Source organism: Sebastes fasciatus, chromosome 22 (assembly GCF_043250625.1).
Source record: "Sebastes fasciatus isolate fSebFas1 chromosome 22, fSebFas1.pri, whole genome shotgun sequence".
NCBI classification, from domain to species: Eukaryota; Metazoa; Chordata; class Actinopteri; order Perciformes; family Sebastidae; genus Sebastes; species Sebastes fasciatus.
The window spans coordinates 23,415,714-23,431,056 of NC_133816.1; the positions used below are offsets into that span (position 1 = coordinate 23,415,714).

Sequence of the window (15,343 nt, forward strand, 5' to 3'; positions counted from 1 at the left end):
TTAGATCCTACAACAGCAGACATTTACACAAGGACACTTTCAAAGAATGTAAGTTAGTTAGTATGTTCCAAGTACACTTAAACTTTTCTGTACAAGCTAAGTATAAAAAAATAAAAAATAAAAACGTTTTTATAAGTTTGTTGCTTGCAAATCTTTTTTATTTTTATTTTTATTATTATTTTATTTTATATTGCCTTTATTGTTTAGTATCAGCTTTCCTTTTAAAAATGTATATATATTTGTAAAATTGTAAATATATATATATATATATTTATTTATCTCCATAATATTATAAAGTAGTAATTTTACGTGCTATTTTCTGTTTTTCTCGTAAAGTTATGACTTTATTCTCGTAATATTACAACTTTTTTTCTCTTAATATTCTGACTTTATTCTGTAAATCTCAGATGTTTTTTCCCTCAATGTGGCCCTAATACTCCGTAGTACATTGTCTTTTCTACAAGGTCCCAACGTCTCACACAGACACACACAAGAAGTCATTAATCAATGTAAGAAACATCTCTCAGTCTGAGTTAGAGTTTGCTTTCCCCTAAAGCTACAGAGTAATGCAAACACTCGGCTCCACGTCGATCTAGCCGTGACAACACCAGAGTTTAACCTCTTGAGCCTCTAGGGGTGCTGGAAGGAGTGGTTCGTCTAGACAGACACACCCAACATAAATGAAGAGTAGCTCCACAACTAGCAGGTCTATCTGCATGATTTGGTCTCTATGGATAGGTAAGACCTCAGGGAATTCATCCCCAGTGTCAGTAACATTGGACAGTTGATAACACCATTATAGCAACGATACCATGCACAGAGACGCCACTGAATTCATTCAGCAACTCCTCGACTACAACTGAGCCAAAGCAGATATAAATAACACAAAGCACATAGATTCTACAAAGGGTATTGTCGGTTTTGTCGGGTAAAAGAGGTTAACTTTAATTTACTCACTGACTGTATTTAGGTACACATTTTGAGGTGCTTGTATTATACCTGAGTATTTCCATTATACGTAACTTTATACTTCTACTCCGCTAAATTTCGGTGGGAAATATGGTAGTAGTCAGTAGATGTTGCTGATAATAATTATTGAGTTTTAAATGCAGGACTTTTACTTGTCGTGGAATATTTTCACAGTGTAGTTTTAGTACTTTCACTGAAGTAAAGGATCTCAATACTTCCACCACTGTGGCTTTTTACGACAGTGACGGTTAGCTGAGTAAATACCCACGATTAGCTAATAAGATCTGAGTGAATCAGATGAGTCAGTGTTGGTCTGACTGTCTGGAGTTCAGCACCGTGGACAGAGACAGCAGACGGACACCGTAGATTAGAGGTTTCTATTGAGTCTGTTAGAATCAATTCATTGTTGGATTTGGTGTTTTCATTGGATTTATTGATTAGTAGAGAGATATAGAATATGATTAGACTTATCCTTTAGAGAGGTTAGTACACACAGAATGAAATCTATTGTAGAACTGTTTGTGTTTCTAGAGTTTTGTTTAAAAGAAATCTAGAAGAGCTTGATCAACATTTCATATTGCTAAACATAAATAAAACAAAGACGCTGGAACATGAATGCTGAAGTTTTTATTGCAGTAAATTTAAGAGCTTGTGTTTTCAGTGGTTATCATGAATCAGACCGGTCCACCTGCAGCACATCAGATGATCAGCTGGTGATGATCACAGCTTCTTGGCGCACACAAAGGGCTTCTTCTTTGAGCAGACGTTATCGTTCCACATTCCCCACTCTGAAAGAAAAGATAGAGAAGGTGTTCACATTTCCTGCTTTCAGCTGGCAGATAATGGGCATCAAGCAGGAACAGTGTTGTCTTAAAGTGCTCGTTTCAACTTGATGAAGGCCTCCTGTTCAGGAGTAGGTTCATGATAAGCGATCATTAACGTCATCAACGCCCCTAAATGACTACACAAGGCTCCATGTTCCTTCTTCATGTTCTTGCATGAGGCCCGTTGTTGTGCAACCTTTCTTTCTAATCTTTTTTTCTTTACCTTCGTAGTTCGACTCGACGCAGTCCTCGTCTCCACCGAAATTGTCTGGTTGACCATTATGCCATTGATGGTAGTCGAATGCAGATCCATCAACGTATTTAAACTCTTCCTGAAAACACACAAAGGTATAAGGATCAGTTATGAGTTTACTAAACGGCCAATCAGTCTGATCACAACGAGACGTAACACTGCTCACCCCTGATCTTTCAGCTCCAATCCAGAATTGTTTGAGGTCAGTGCTGGCAGAATAGCTCAAACAAAGCACCTCAACCATTTCTTCCTCATTGTGCATTGACACCAGACCGCCACCTTCGGAGACGCACTCGTCCTGAAATCAACAGAAAAGTCTTAACACCGGCACTTTACCACGACATATAAGAGATGATGATGACGACTTTATGTGTGCGTCTGCATCACCTGTGCCTCCTGGAAAGTCTTTGGAGTCTCGAAGTATTTCACACAGCGATCCTTAGCCATGTGGATCCATCCATCACCACATGCCGCAGGTTCATAGCTTTCACATATCTCCGAAGCTGGAGGAGCTGTGGGATCACAGGTGTTTTAATAAGGTTTCTTTGGGTTTTGATTCAGTAATGTGTTGGTGATGGTGATGGTACTTACTGTAAGGTCTGGCTGTGACGGCGTCCAGGACGCCCACCAACAGCAGGACAGCGGTAATTACAGCTGGATGCATGACTCAGGATTTACTAACTCTCCACAGCTGGAATATGACCTGGGAAGGTGAGAGTACATCCTATTACCATAATTCACCTCTTAAAGGAGTCGGTAGATCGATACTGCCTACAACGTTAACTTTGTTTGGTACATAACCCCCATAACACCTTGTAGAAAATGAACTATCAAATGTAATATCTTGTATTCAGCTGCTATATGGTCTGGCATCAGATATCAGACTTTAGTATTCAGCGTTCACTGAACCACCTGGGACACGAGGAGCCACCTTGACAAACGTTTTCTACCCCAAACATCTCAGATTGTCGCCCTGAAACATACAGAGAGAGGAAAAGCAGCTCACCACGGATGTGTTCTAGTTTCTCGTTGCTCCTCCGTCTGATTGTCTGGTGTCTCTTCCTCTCACTCTTAAACTCCCCACTCATGCCCCGTGGACATGTCAACGTTCTGCCAACGTCACCATATACATTGTCTCATTTTCATATGATTAATTATCAGAACAAACACGGGAGGAAAGTATTCACATGCAACTTACAGTTTTGTCTTAAAGTGTGTGAGAAAAACAATCTGCCAAAACTCAGGGGTACAGGGGAAGGGCTGCACGATTATGGCCAAAATGATAATCACGCCATTATTTTGATAAATATTGATATCGTGAATAATTATCATCATATTTTTATTGCACTTTCACATCAAGATGTAATCCCTTTTTAACTATATAAAAGTGTGATAAACAATGATAAAAGTATTAATCCTATAACCCTGTTTTTATTACTGAAACAGCATACAATCATACTGCTACTGTATTTTTAAGACCCCCAAAGTGATGTAATGCAAACGAACTCCAAATCACCTCGCAGCTGCGTGGACAACGCTGCCACTGAAGGGGCCCAAAACAGGGAATCTGTCCCTGACATAATGGATGTCGGGGAGGCACCTAGAGCAGATGTATGGTATATGTTGATTAGTGAATATTTTGACAGAGACCAGTGAAAATGGAGGATATGATGATATATGGCTGGGATGAGCTCTTTGATCTAGTATATAGGGTTGTGATGTGGAGCCAGCGAATAGTCGCGTCCGGAACGGCTCGGGTTTGGTTGTGTTTTTGTCTGCTGATTTGAAAAACAATAAAACTCTGCTTCTTGCATCATACTTGTACAGCATTAAGTGATTCATCTGAGTTACCTGTGTTGACTTTCTGACACCTTTAAAATTGAACATTGAAGAACATTGAACTGGGGTCTCAGCCGTTCCAGGCCCAAGGCTTGAGATTTCAAGACTCAACAGATGAACAGAGTGCTGCTTTCACTTCCATGCTGTGCAACATTCCTGCAAATGTACAAATAAGGTCTGCACCATGTTGGAAAAAAACAACATTGCAATATATTTTTTCTGCTATATATATACTGCAATATGAAAACAATACTCACCCTACCCCTTTTGTTGGCTACAGTCTGAAAAAAAGTTTGAAAAATGTCGCAAAAATGTCGCAAAAAAGTCCTGTGCAGCCCTAGTCAGGGCATAATATTTTGCTATAAGTTATAAAACTGTGCTGCATCATTAAAAGGTCCATATCTTCAGACAGGGAGATCAGTTCAGGTGGGTGGCATCGCCTCCAGCCTAGAAACTGTTAAAAGTGTTTAATGTACATTTTAATTCCTCACTTCAAAGGAGGACATTCAGAGCCAGGAGGCAGTTCACATTAATGAGAACCACCAACGATCGTTTGCTTTGACAACACGGGATATTTAAAGTTGAAGTCTGGGGACAGCAAATATTAGTCAACGGATTCAAGTACCTGAACGAACTTTTAAATGGTTCATGTCGCCTCTTGGCTTACTTGAGCACTATACAGAGAAAAACGTTCTAAGTGTGTCAAAGCATTTGGCTGAAAAAAAAGAGGTTTTCTCACCATAATAAATGTCATCTTTAGACTGTTGCTTTTTGAATATAAAAACCCAAACGACTAGTATGAGATAGAAGTGAACCCAACCCACCGACGCATCATCAACATCCTGCTCCACAGCACAGTTTTACTCCAGTGTTTGGATGCATATATCTATTTCAGCAACAGGAGTCAACCGGACCGCCGACTGGAAACGAGGAACAGGTGTTGGCCGGATCGTTGACTCAGGATCTGTGTCGGCAGCTTTGTTCGGTGGGGTGATTGTCAAGGACAAACAGTCTGTACATCACATTCCCCAGGTCATCAAGGAGCACGGTAACATGTAGTTGTATCATGCCCATGACAGACCCCAACCTTTTCACCAGTCCTATGTCCTTCCAGCGAGCACAGACCCTGAAAAGGTGCCGGACATGTCCAAGAAATAGAACCGTGTGACCGGACAGGGCATCGACCACAACGCTGCCGTACATATGTCCTCTACACTCACCCCACCTAACAAGGCCATCGACAATGCCGTAAGTGAGCCAGTTCCCGAGTTGAGTGTCCCAGCCAACGTCAAGCCAGTTCTTGTGTCGGGGGTCCCAGCTGACATCACGACAGCTCTTGCATGCATTTATATTATTATTATGCATAGATCCTATTTTTCAGCATTAAAATTTGCTTATCTGTTGTTATACATATTTCTTATTTATATTTACTTATGATTTCTCTATTTTTATTTATTTATATTTATTTCCTAGACGGAGAGATGGAAGGAGGTGGCCGCTCTATTGATCCCCTCCACCTTAAAGAAGGAGCTTCAGGGTGGAGGGACCGTATATATATATATATATATATATATATACAGTATATATTATTTTTTTCACATCTTATTCAAAATGCTGTAGCCACCAGAGTTTAGTTAAAAGAGGAAATTTGATCACATCACGCTAATCCTCAGATCTCTGCAGGAGCTTTCTGTCAATTTCAAGATCAACTATCAAATGTAATATCTTGTATTCAGGTCATATATGGCCTTACACAGAGGTCAGCAACCTGCAGCTCTTAGCTCCTTGTCTACAAGGTCCCAACGTCTCACACAGACACACACAAAGTCATAAATCAATGTGAGAAACATCTCTCAGTCTGAGTTAGAGTTTGCTTTCCCCTAAAGCTACAGAGTAATGCAAACACTCAGCTCCACGTCGATCTAGCCGTGACAACACCAGAGTTTAACCTCTTGAGCCTCTAGGGGTGCTGGAAGGAGTGGTTCGTCTAGACAGACACACCCAACATAAATGAAGAATAGCTCCACAACTAGCAGGTCTATCTGCATGATCTTGGTCTCTATGGATAGATAAGATCTCAGAGAATTCATCCCCAGTGTCAGTAACATTGGACAGTTGATAACACCATTATAGCAACGATACCATGCACAGAGACGCCACTGAATTCATTCAGCAACTCCTCGACTACAACTGAGCCAAAGCAGATATAAATAACACAAAGCTCATAGATTCTATAAAGGTTTTAGTCAGGATAGGACCAGGAGGACTCTCCATCTGGCACACTTGGATACCCAAAGTGTGCCAAATGGGTTTTCTACCTCTTGAAAGGGAATCTGCCTCTAAAATACTCCTGATATCCACTACAGGAGGCTACGTGCACACAATGGAGCCTTTGGTCATGACATTCAGCCTGTGCTTCATCACATTCTACCATTGTGCATCATCACATTCTACCGTTGTGCATCATCACATTCTACCATTGTGCATCATCACATTCTACCATTGTGCACAGTATAACATCAATACAAATATATATAATATATATAATTTTGACTTCAAATGGAGTAGTTTTATTATAACAATGAAACATGATGTAAATAAGATAAGAATCCAAAGTCAAGTATGAACGTGATAATCATATTTTAAAGTAAAAATACAATTTCTCGTGCGTTTATTTTGTAACTAAAATATTGAAATCATTGTCAAACAAACATTGTTTGGACTAAATCCACTGTGAGTGTTGTTTTAGTCACGTTAAAGCCTCGTCTTTTAGAAACTATACAGATAAAAACACCACCCGACATTTTATGACGTTTTTAAAGGCATTGATTTAACACACAGCTCAGCTGAACCAAACGATACCAGGTTCTGTCGGGTAAAAGAGGTTAACGTTAATTTACTCACGGACTGTACTTAGGTACACATTTTGAGGTACTTGTATTACACCTGAGTATTTCCATTATACGTAACTTTATACTTCTACTCCGCTACATTTCAGGGGAAATATGGTAGTAGTCAGTAGATGTTGCTGATAATACTTACTGAGTTTTAAATGCAGGACTTTTACTTGTCGTGGAATATTTTCAGAGTGTCATTTTAGTACTTTCACTGAAGTAAAGGATCTCAATACTTGAAACAGTGATGGTTAGGAGTGTAAATACCACGAATAACTAATAAGATATTAATGAATCAGATGCAAACGGAGTGGAAGTAGGTAGGGAGAGGGTGTCGGGGGTGGATTGGAATTGGTCCGTAGTCCTGCCATGTCTGCTGTCTCTGCCCACGATGCTGAACTCAGATTTCTCTGATAATGCTGATGTACTTTTACTCGAGTAAAGGATCTAAATACTTCCACCACTGTGGCTTTTTACCACAGTGACGGTTAGCTGAGTAAATACCCACGATTAGCTTATAAGATCTGAGTGAATCAGATGAGTCAGTGTTGGTCTGACTGTCTGGAGTTCAGCACCGTGGACAGAGACAGCAGACGGACACCGTCTCCATCACACTGGAGACACGGCAGGACTGGCTATCAGTTTACTTCATGGCTCCTCTAAAGAGGTTTAAACCAACCGATACGTTCATTTACTTTGACACAACCTGCAGCAGCTCTGCAGAAGGGAAAGAACGTCGCCATATTCTCCTAGATTAGAGGTTTCTATTGAGTCTGTTAGAATCAATTCATTGTTGGATTTGGTGTTTTCATTGGCTTTATTGATTAGTAGAGAGATATAGAATATGATTAGACTTATCCTTTAGAGAGGTTAGTACACACAGAATGAAATCTATTGTAGAACTGTTTGTGTTTCTAGAGTTTTGTTTAAAGGAAATCTAGAAGAGCTTGATCAACATTTCATATTGCTAAACATAAATAAAACAAAGACGCTGGAACATGAATGCTGAACTTTTTATTGCAGTAAATTTAAGAGCTTGTGTTTTCAGTGGTTATCATGAAACAGACCGGTCCACCTGCAGCACATCAGATGATCAGCTGGTGATGATCACAGCTTCTTGGCGCACACAAAGGGCTTCTTCTTTGAGCAGACGTTATCGTTCCACATTCCCCACTCTGAAAGAAAAGATAGAGAAGGTGTTCACATTTCCTGCTTTCAGCTGGCAGATAATGGGCATCAAGCAGGAACAGTGTTGTCTTAAAGTGCTCGTTTCAACTTGATGAAGGCCTCCTGTTCAGGAGTAGGTTCATGATAAGCGATCATTAACGTCATCAACGCCACTAAATGACTACACAAGGCTCCATGTTCCTTCTTCATGTTCTTGCAAGAGGCCCGTTGTTGTGCAACCTTTCTTTCTAATCTTTTTTTCTTTACCTTCGTAGTTCGACTCGACGCAGTCCTCGTCTCCACCGAAATTGTCTGGTTGACCATTATGCCATTGATGGTAGTCGAATGCAGATCCATCAACGTATTTAAACTCTTCCTGAAAACACACAAAGGTATAAGGATCAGTTATGAGTTTACTAACCGGCCAATCAGTCTGATCACAATGAGATGTAACACTGCTTACCCCTGATCTTTCAGCTCCAATCCAGAATTGTTTGAGGTCAGTGCTGGCAGAATAGCTCAAACAAAGCACCTCAATCACTTCTCCCTCATTGTGCATTGACACCAGACCGCCACCTTCGGAGACGCACTCGTCCTGAAATCAACAGAAAAGTCTTAACACCGGCACTTTACCACGACATATAAGAGATGATGATGACGACTTTATGTGTGCGTCTGCATCACCTGTGCCTCCTGGAAAGTCTTTGGAGTCTCGAAGTATTTCACACAGCGATCCTTAGCCATGTGGATCCATCCGTCACCACATGCCGCAGGTTCATAGCTTTCACATATCTCCGAAGCTGGAGGAGCTGTGGGATCACAGGTGTTTTAATAAGGTTTCTTTGGGTTTTGATTCAGTAATGTGTTGGTGATGGTGATGGTACTTACTGTCAGGTCTGGCTGTGACGGCGTCCAAGACGCCCACCAACAGCAGGACAGCGGTAATTACAGCTGGATGCATGACTCAGGATTTACTAACTCTCCACAGCTGGAATATGACCTGGGAAGGTGAGAGTACATCCTATTACCATAATTCACCTCTTAAAGGAGTCGGTAGATCGATACTGCCTACAACGTTAACTTTGTTTGGTACATAACCCCCATAACACCTTGTAGAAAATGAACTATCAAATGTAATATCTTGTATTCAGCTGCTATATGGTCTGGCATCAGATATCAGACTTTAGTATTCAGCGTTCACTGAACCACCTGGGACACGAGGAGCCACCTTGACAAACGTTTTCTACCCCAAACACCTCAGATTGTCGCCCTGAAACATACAGAGAGAGGAAAAGCAGCTCACCACGGATGTGTTCTGGTTTCTCGTTGCTCCTCCGTCTGATTGTCTGGTGTCTCTTCCTCTCACTCTTAAACTCCCCACTCATGCCCCGTGGACATGTCAACGTTCTGCCAACGTCACCATATACATTGTCTCATTTTCATATGATTAATTATCAGAACAAACACGGGAGGAAAGTATTCACATGCAACTTACAGTTTTGTCTTAAAGTGTGTGAGAAAAACAATCTGCCAAAACTCAGGGGTACAGGGGAAGGGCTGCACGATTATGGCCAAAATGATAATCACGCCATTATTTTGATAAATATTGATATCGTGAATAATTATCATCATATTTTTATTGCACTTTCACATCAAGATGTAATCCCTTTTTAACTATATAAAAGTGTGATAAACAATGATAAAAGTATTAATCCTATAACCCTGTTTTTATTACTGAAACAGCATACAATCATACTGCTACTGTATTTTTAAGACCCCCAAAGTGATGTAATGCAAACGAACTCCAAATCACCTCGCAGCTGCGTGGACAATGCTGCCACTGAAGGGGCCCAAAACAGGGAATCTGTCCCTGACATAATGGATGTCGGGGAGGCACCTAGAGCAGATGTATGGTATATGTTGATTAGTGAATATTTTGACAGAGACCAGTGAAAATGGAGGATATGATGATATATGGCTGGGATGAGCTCTTTGATCTAGTATATAGGGTTGTGATGTGGAGCCAGCGAATAGTCGCGTCCGGAACGGCTCGGGTTTGGTTGTGTTTTTGTCTGCTGATTTGAAAAACAATAAAACTCTGCTTCTTGCATCATACTTGTACAGCATTAAGTGATTCATCTGAGTTACCTGTGTTGACTTTCTGACACCTTTAAAATTGAACATTGAAGAACATTGAACTGGGGTCTCAGCCGTTCCAGGCCCAAGGCTTGAGATTTCAAGACTCAACAGATGAACAGAGTGCTGCTTTCACTTCCATGCTGTGCAACATTCCTGCAAATGTACAAATAAGGTCTGCACCATGTTGGAAAAAAACAACATTGCAATATATTTTTTCTGCTATATATATACTGCAATATGAAAACAATACTCACCCTACCCCTTTTGTTGGCTACAGTCTGAAAAAAAGTTTGAAAAATGTTCGAAAAATGTCGCAAAAAAGTCCTGTGCAGCCCTAGTCAGGGCATAATATTTTGCTATAAGTTATAAAACTGTGCTGCATCATTAAAAGGTCCATATCTTCAGACAGGGAGATCAGTTCAGGTGGGTGGCATCGCCTCCAGCCTAGAAACTGTTAAAAGTGTTTAATGTACATTTTAATTCCTCACTTCAAAGGAGGACATTCAGAGCCAGGAGGCAGTTCACATTAATGAGAACCACCAACGATCGTTTGCTTTGACAACACGGGATATTTAAAGTTGAAGTCTGGGGACAGCAAATATTAGTCAACGGATTCAAGTACCTGAACGAACTTTTAAATGGTTCATGTCGCCTCTTGGCTTACTTGAGCACTATACAGAGAAAAACGTTCTAAGTGTGTCAAAGCATTTGGCTGAAAAAAAAGAGGTTTTCTCACCATAATAAATGTCATCTTTAGACTGTTGCTTTTTGAATATAAAAACCCAAACGACTAGTATGAGATAGAAGTGAACCCAACCCACCGACGCATCATCAACATCCTGCTCCACAGCACAGTTTTACTCCAGTGTTTGGATGCATATATCTATTTCAGCAACAGGAGTCAACCGGACCGCCGACTGGAAACGAGGAACAGGTGTTGGCCGGATCGTTGACTCAGGATCTGTGTCGGCAGCTTTGTTCGGTGGGGTGATTGTCAAGGACAAACAGTCTGTACATCACATTCCCCAGGTCATCAAGGAGCACGGTAACATGTAGTTGTATCATGCCCATGACAGACCCCAACCTTTTCACCAGTCTTATGTCCTTCCAGCGAGCACAGACCCTGAAAAGGTGCCGGACATGTCCAAATAGAACCGTGTGAACGGACAGGGAATCGACCACAACGCTGCCGTACATATGTCCTCTACACTCACCCCACCTAACAAGGCCATCGACAATGCCGTAAGTGAGCCAGTTCCCGAGTTGAGTGTCCCAGCCAACGTCAAGCCAGTTCTTGTGTCGGGGGTCCCAGCTGACATCACGACAGCTCTTGCATGCATTTATATTATTATTATGCATAGATCCTATTTTTCAGCATTAAAATTTGCTTATCTGTTGTTATACATATTTCTTATTTATATTTACTTATGATTTCTCTATTTTTATTTATTTATATTTATTTCCTAGACGGAGAGATGGAAGGAGGTGGCCGCTGTATTGATCCCCTCCACCTTAAAGAAGGAGCTTCAGGGTGGAGGGACCGTATATATATATATATATATATATATATATATATACTGTATATATATATATATATACAGTATATATTATTTTTTTCACATCTTATTCAAAATGCTGTAGCCACCAGAGTTTAGTTAAAAGAGGAAATTTGATCACATCACGCTAATCCTCAGATCTCTGCAGGAGCTTTCTGTCAATTTCAAGATCAACTATCAAATGTAATATCTTGTATTCAGGTCATATATGGCCTTACACAGAGGTCAGCAACCTGCAGCTCTTAGCTCCTTGTCTACAAGGTCCCAACGTCTCACACAGACACACACAAAGTCATAAATCAATGTGAGAAACATCTCTCAGTCTGAGTTAGAGTTTGCTTTCCCCTAAAGCTACAGAGTAATGCAAACACTCAGCTCCACGTCGATCTAGCCGTGACAACACCAGAGTTTAACCTCTTGAGCCTCTAGGGGTGCTGGAAGGAGTGGTTCGTCTAGACAGACACACCCAACATAAATGAAGAATAGCTCCACAACTAGCAGGTCTATCTGCATGATCTTGGTCTCTATGGATAGATAAGATCTCAGAGAATTCATCCCCAGTGTCAGTAACATTGGACAGTTGATAACACCATTATAGCAGTTATGCCATGCACAGAGATGCCACTGAATTCATTCAGCAACTCCTCGACTACAACTGAGCCAAAGCAGATATAAATAACACAAAGCTCATAGATTCTATAAAGGTTTTAGTCAGGATAGGACCAGGAGGACTCTCCATCTGGTCCACTTGGATACCCAAAGTGTGCCAAATGGGTTTTCTACCTCTTGAAAGGGAATCTGCCTCTAAAATACTCCTGATATCCACTACAGGAGGCTACGTGCACACAATGGAGCCTTTGGTCATGACATTCAGCCTGTGCTTCATCACATTCTACCATTGTGCATCATCACATTCTACCGTTGTGCATCATCACATTCTACCATTGTGCATCATCACATTCTACCATTGTGCACAGTATAACATCAATACAAATATATATAATATATATAATTTTGACTTCAAATGGAGTAGTTTTATTATAACAATGAAACATGATGTAAATAAGATAAGAATCCAAAGTCAAGTATGAACGTGATAATCATATTTTAAAGTAAAAATACAATTTCTCGTGCGTTTATTTTGTAACTAAAATATTGAAATCATTGTCAAACAAACATTGTTTGGACTAAATCCACTGTGAGTGTTGTTTTAGTCACGTTAAAGCCTCGTCTTTTAGAAACTATACAGATAAAAACACCACCCGACATTTTATGACGTTTTTAAAGGCATTGATTTAACACACAGCTCAGCTGAACCAAACGATACCAGGTTCTGTCGGGTAAAAGAGGTTAACGTTAATTTACTCACGGACTGTACTTAGGTACACATTTTGAGGTACTTGTATTACACCTGAGTATTTCCATTATACGTAACTTTATACTTCTACTCCGCTACATTTCAGGGGAAATATGGTAGTAGTCAGTAGATGTTGCTGATAATACTTACTGAGTTTTAAATGCAGGACTTTTACTTGTCGTGGAATATTTTCAGAGTGTCATTTTAGTACTTTCACTGAAGTAAAGGATCTCAATACTTGAAACAGTGATGGTTAGGAGTGTAAATACCACGAATAACTAATAAGATATTAATGAATCAGATGCAAACGGAGTGGAAGTAGGTAGGGAGAGGGTGTCGGGGGTGGATTGGAATTGGTCCGTAGTCCTGCCATGTCTGCTGTCTCTGCCCACGATGCTGAACTCAGATTTCTCTGATAATGCTGATGTACTTTTACTCGAGTAAAGGATCTAAATACTTCCACCACTGTGGCTTTTTACCACAGTGACGGTTAGCTGAGTAAATACCCACGATTAGCTAATAAGATCTGAGTGAATCAGATGAGTCAGTGTTGGTCTGACTGTCTGGAGTTCAGCACCGTGGACAGAGACAGCAGACGGACACCGTCTCCATCACACTGGAGACACGGCAGGACTGGCTATCAGTTTACTTCATGGCTCCTCTAAAGAGGTTTAAACCAACCGATACGTTCATTTACTTTGACACAACCTGCAGCAGCTCTGCAGAAGGGAAAGAACGTCGCCATATTCTCCTAGATTAGAGGTTTCTATTGAGTCTGTTAGAATCAATTCATTGTTGGATTTGGTGTTTTCATTGGCTTTATTGATTAGTAGAGAGATATAGAATATGATTAGACTTATCCTTTAGAGAGGTTAGTACACACAGAATGAAATCTATTGTAGAACTGTTTGTGTTTCTAGAGTTTTGTTTAAAGGAAATCTAGAAGAGCTTGATCAACATTTCATATTGCTAAACATAAATAAAACAAAGACGCTGGAACATGAATGCTGAACTTTTTATTGCAGTAAATTTAAGAGCTTGTGTTTTCAGTGGTTATCATGAAACAGACCGGTCCACCTGCAGCACATCAGATGATCAGCTGGTGATGATCACAGCTTCTTGGCGCACACAAAGGGCTTCTTCTTTGTGCAGACGTTATCGTTCCACATTCCCCACTCTGAAAGAAAAGATAGAGAAGGTGTTCACATTTCCTGCTTTCAGCTGGCAGATAATGGGCATCAAGCAGGAACAGTGTTGTCTTAAAGTGCTCGTTTCAACTTGATGAAGGCCTCCTGTTCAGGAGTAGGTTCATGATAAGCGATCATTAACATCATCAACGCCCCTAAATGACTACACAAGGCTCCATGTTCCTTCTTCATGTTCTTGCATGAGGCCCGTTGTTGTGCAACCTTTCTTTCTAATCTTTTTTTCTTACCTTCGTAGTTTGACTCGACGCAGTCCTCGTCTCCACCGAAATTGTCTGGTTGACCATTATGCCATTGATGGTAGTCGAATGCAGATCCATCAACATATTTAAACTCTTCCTGAAAACACACAAAGGTATAAGGATCAGTTATGAGTTTACTAACCAGCCAATCAGTCTGATCACAACGAGACGTAACACTGCTTACCCCTGATCTTTCAGCTCCAATCCAGAATTGTTTGAGGTCAGTGCTGGCAGAATAGCTCAAACAAAGCACCTCAACCATTTCTTCCTCATTGTGCATTGACACCAGACCGCCACCTTCGGAGACGCACTCGTCCTGAAATCAACAGAAAAGTCTTAACACCGGCACTTTACCACGACATATAAGAGATGATGATGACGACTTTATGTGTGCGTCTGCATCACCTGTGCCTCCTGGAAAGTCTTTGGAGTCTCGAAGTATTTCACACAGCGATCCTTAGCCATGTGGATCCATCCATCACCACATGCCGCAGGTTCATAGCTTTCACATATCTCCGAAGCTGGAGGAGCTGTGGGATCACAGGTGTTTTAATAAGGTTTCTTTGGGTTTTGATTCAGTAATGTGTTGGTGATGGTGATGGTACTTACTGTCAGGTCTGGCTGTGACGGCGTCCAGGACGCCAACGAACAGCAGGACAGCGGTAATTACAGCTGGATGCATGACTCAGGATTTACTAACTCTCCACAGCTGGAATATGACCTGGGAAGGTGAGAGTACATCCTATTACCATAATTCACCTCTTAAAGGAGTCGGTAGATCGATACTGCCTACAACGTTAACTTTGTTTGGTACATAACCCCCATAACACCTTGTAGAAAATGAACTATCAAATGTAATATCTTGTATTCAGCTGCTATACGGTCTGGCATCAACTAT

At 40.8% G+C, this 15,343-nt stretch overlaps 3 protein-coding genes across 4 annotated transcripts in view; all 3 read right to left on the minus strand.

The window, feature by feature from the left end:
- Positions 1-1,587: 1,587 nt before the first annotated feature.
- On the minus strand, positions 1,588-2,749 carry LOC141760929 (C-type isolectin Sp-CL4-like). The gene is made up of 5 exons (XM_074624043.1): positions 2,638-2,749; positions 2,434-2,558; positions 2,213-2,344; positions 2,017-2,125; positions 1,588-1,757 (listed from the first exon to the last, which is right to left on the minus strand). The coding sequence occupies exons 1-5, from the start codon at positions 2,708-2,710 to the stop codon at positions 1,690-1,692; spliced, it is 507 nt and encodes a 168-aa protein (XP_074480144.1). The 5' UTR covers positions 2,711-2,749; the 3' UTR covers positions 1,588-1,689.
- Positions 2,750-7,784: 5,035 nt separating this feature from the next.
- Positions 7,785-15,343, minus strand: part of LOC141760927 (C-type isolectin Sp-CL4-like) — a 58,823-nt gene continuing 51,264 nt past the window's right edge. Inside the window, exons 1-6 of one of the 2 annotated variants that reach the window (XM_074624041.1) lie at positions 9,250-9,359; positions 8,835-8,946; positions 8,631-8,755; positions 8,410-8,541; positions 8,214-8,322; positions 7,785-7,954 (exon numbers count right to left, since the gene is read on the minus strand). In XM_074624041.1, the coding sequence (XP_074480142.1) occupies positions 7,887-7,954; positions 8,214-8,322; positions 8,410-8,541; positions 8,631-8,755; positions 8,835-8,907 (507 nt within the window). In that variant the 5' untranslated portion in view covers positions 8,908-8,946; positions 9,250-9,359 and the 3' untranslated portion in view covers positions 7,785-7,886. Of the gene's footprint in view, positions 7,955-8,213; positions 8,323-8,409; positions 8,542-8,630; positions 8,756-8,834; positions 8,947-9,249; positions 9,360-15,343 lie in introns of those variants that run through there. The other variant, XM_074624042.1, reaches the window with a different exon arrangement.
- Positions 14,000-14,959, minus strand: LOC141760893 (C-type isolectin Sp-CL4-like). The gene is made up of 4 exons (XM_074623992.1): positions 14,851-14,959; positions 14,630-14,761; positions 14,434-14,542; positions 14,000-14,175 (listed from the first exon to the last, which is right to left on the minus strand). The coding sequence occupies exons 1-4, from the start codon at positions 14,908-14,910 to the stop codon at positions 14,108-14,110; spliced, it is 369 nt and encodes a 122-aa protein (XP_074480093.1). The 5' UTR covers positions 14,911-14,959; the 3' UTR covers positions 14,000-14,107.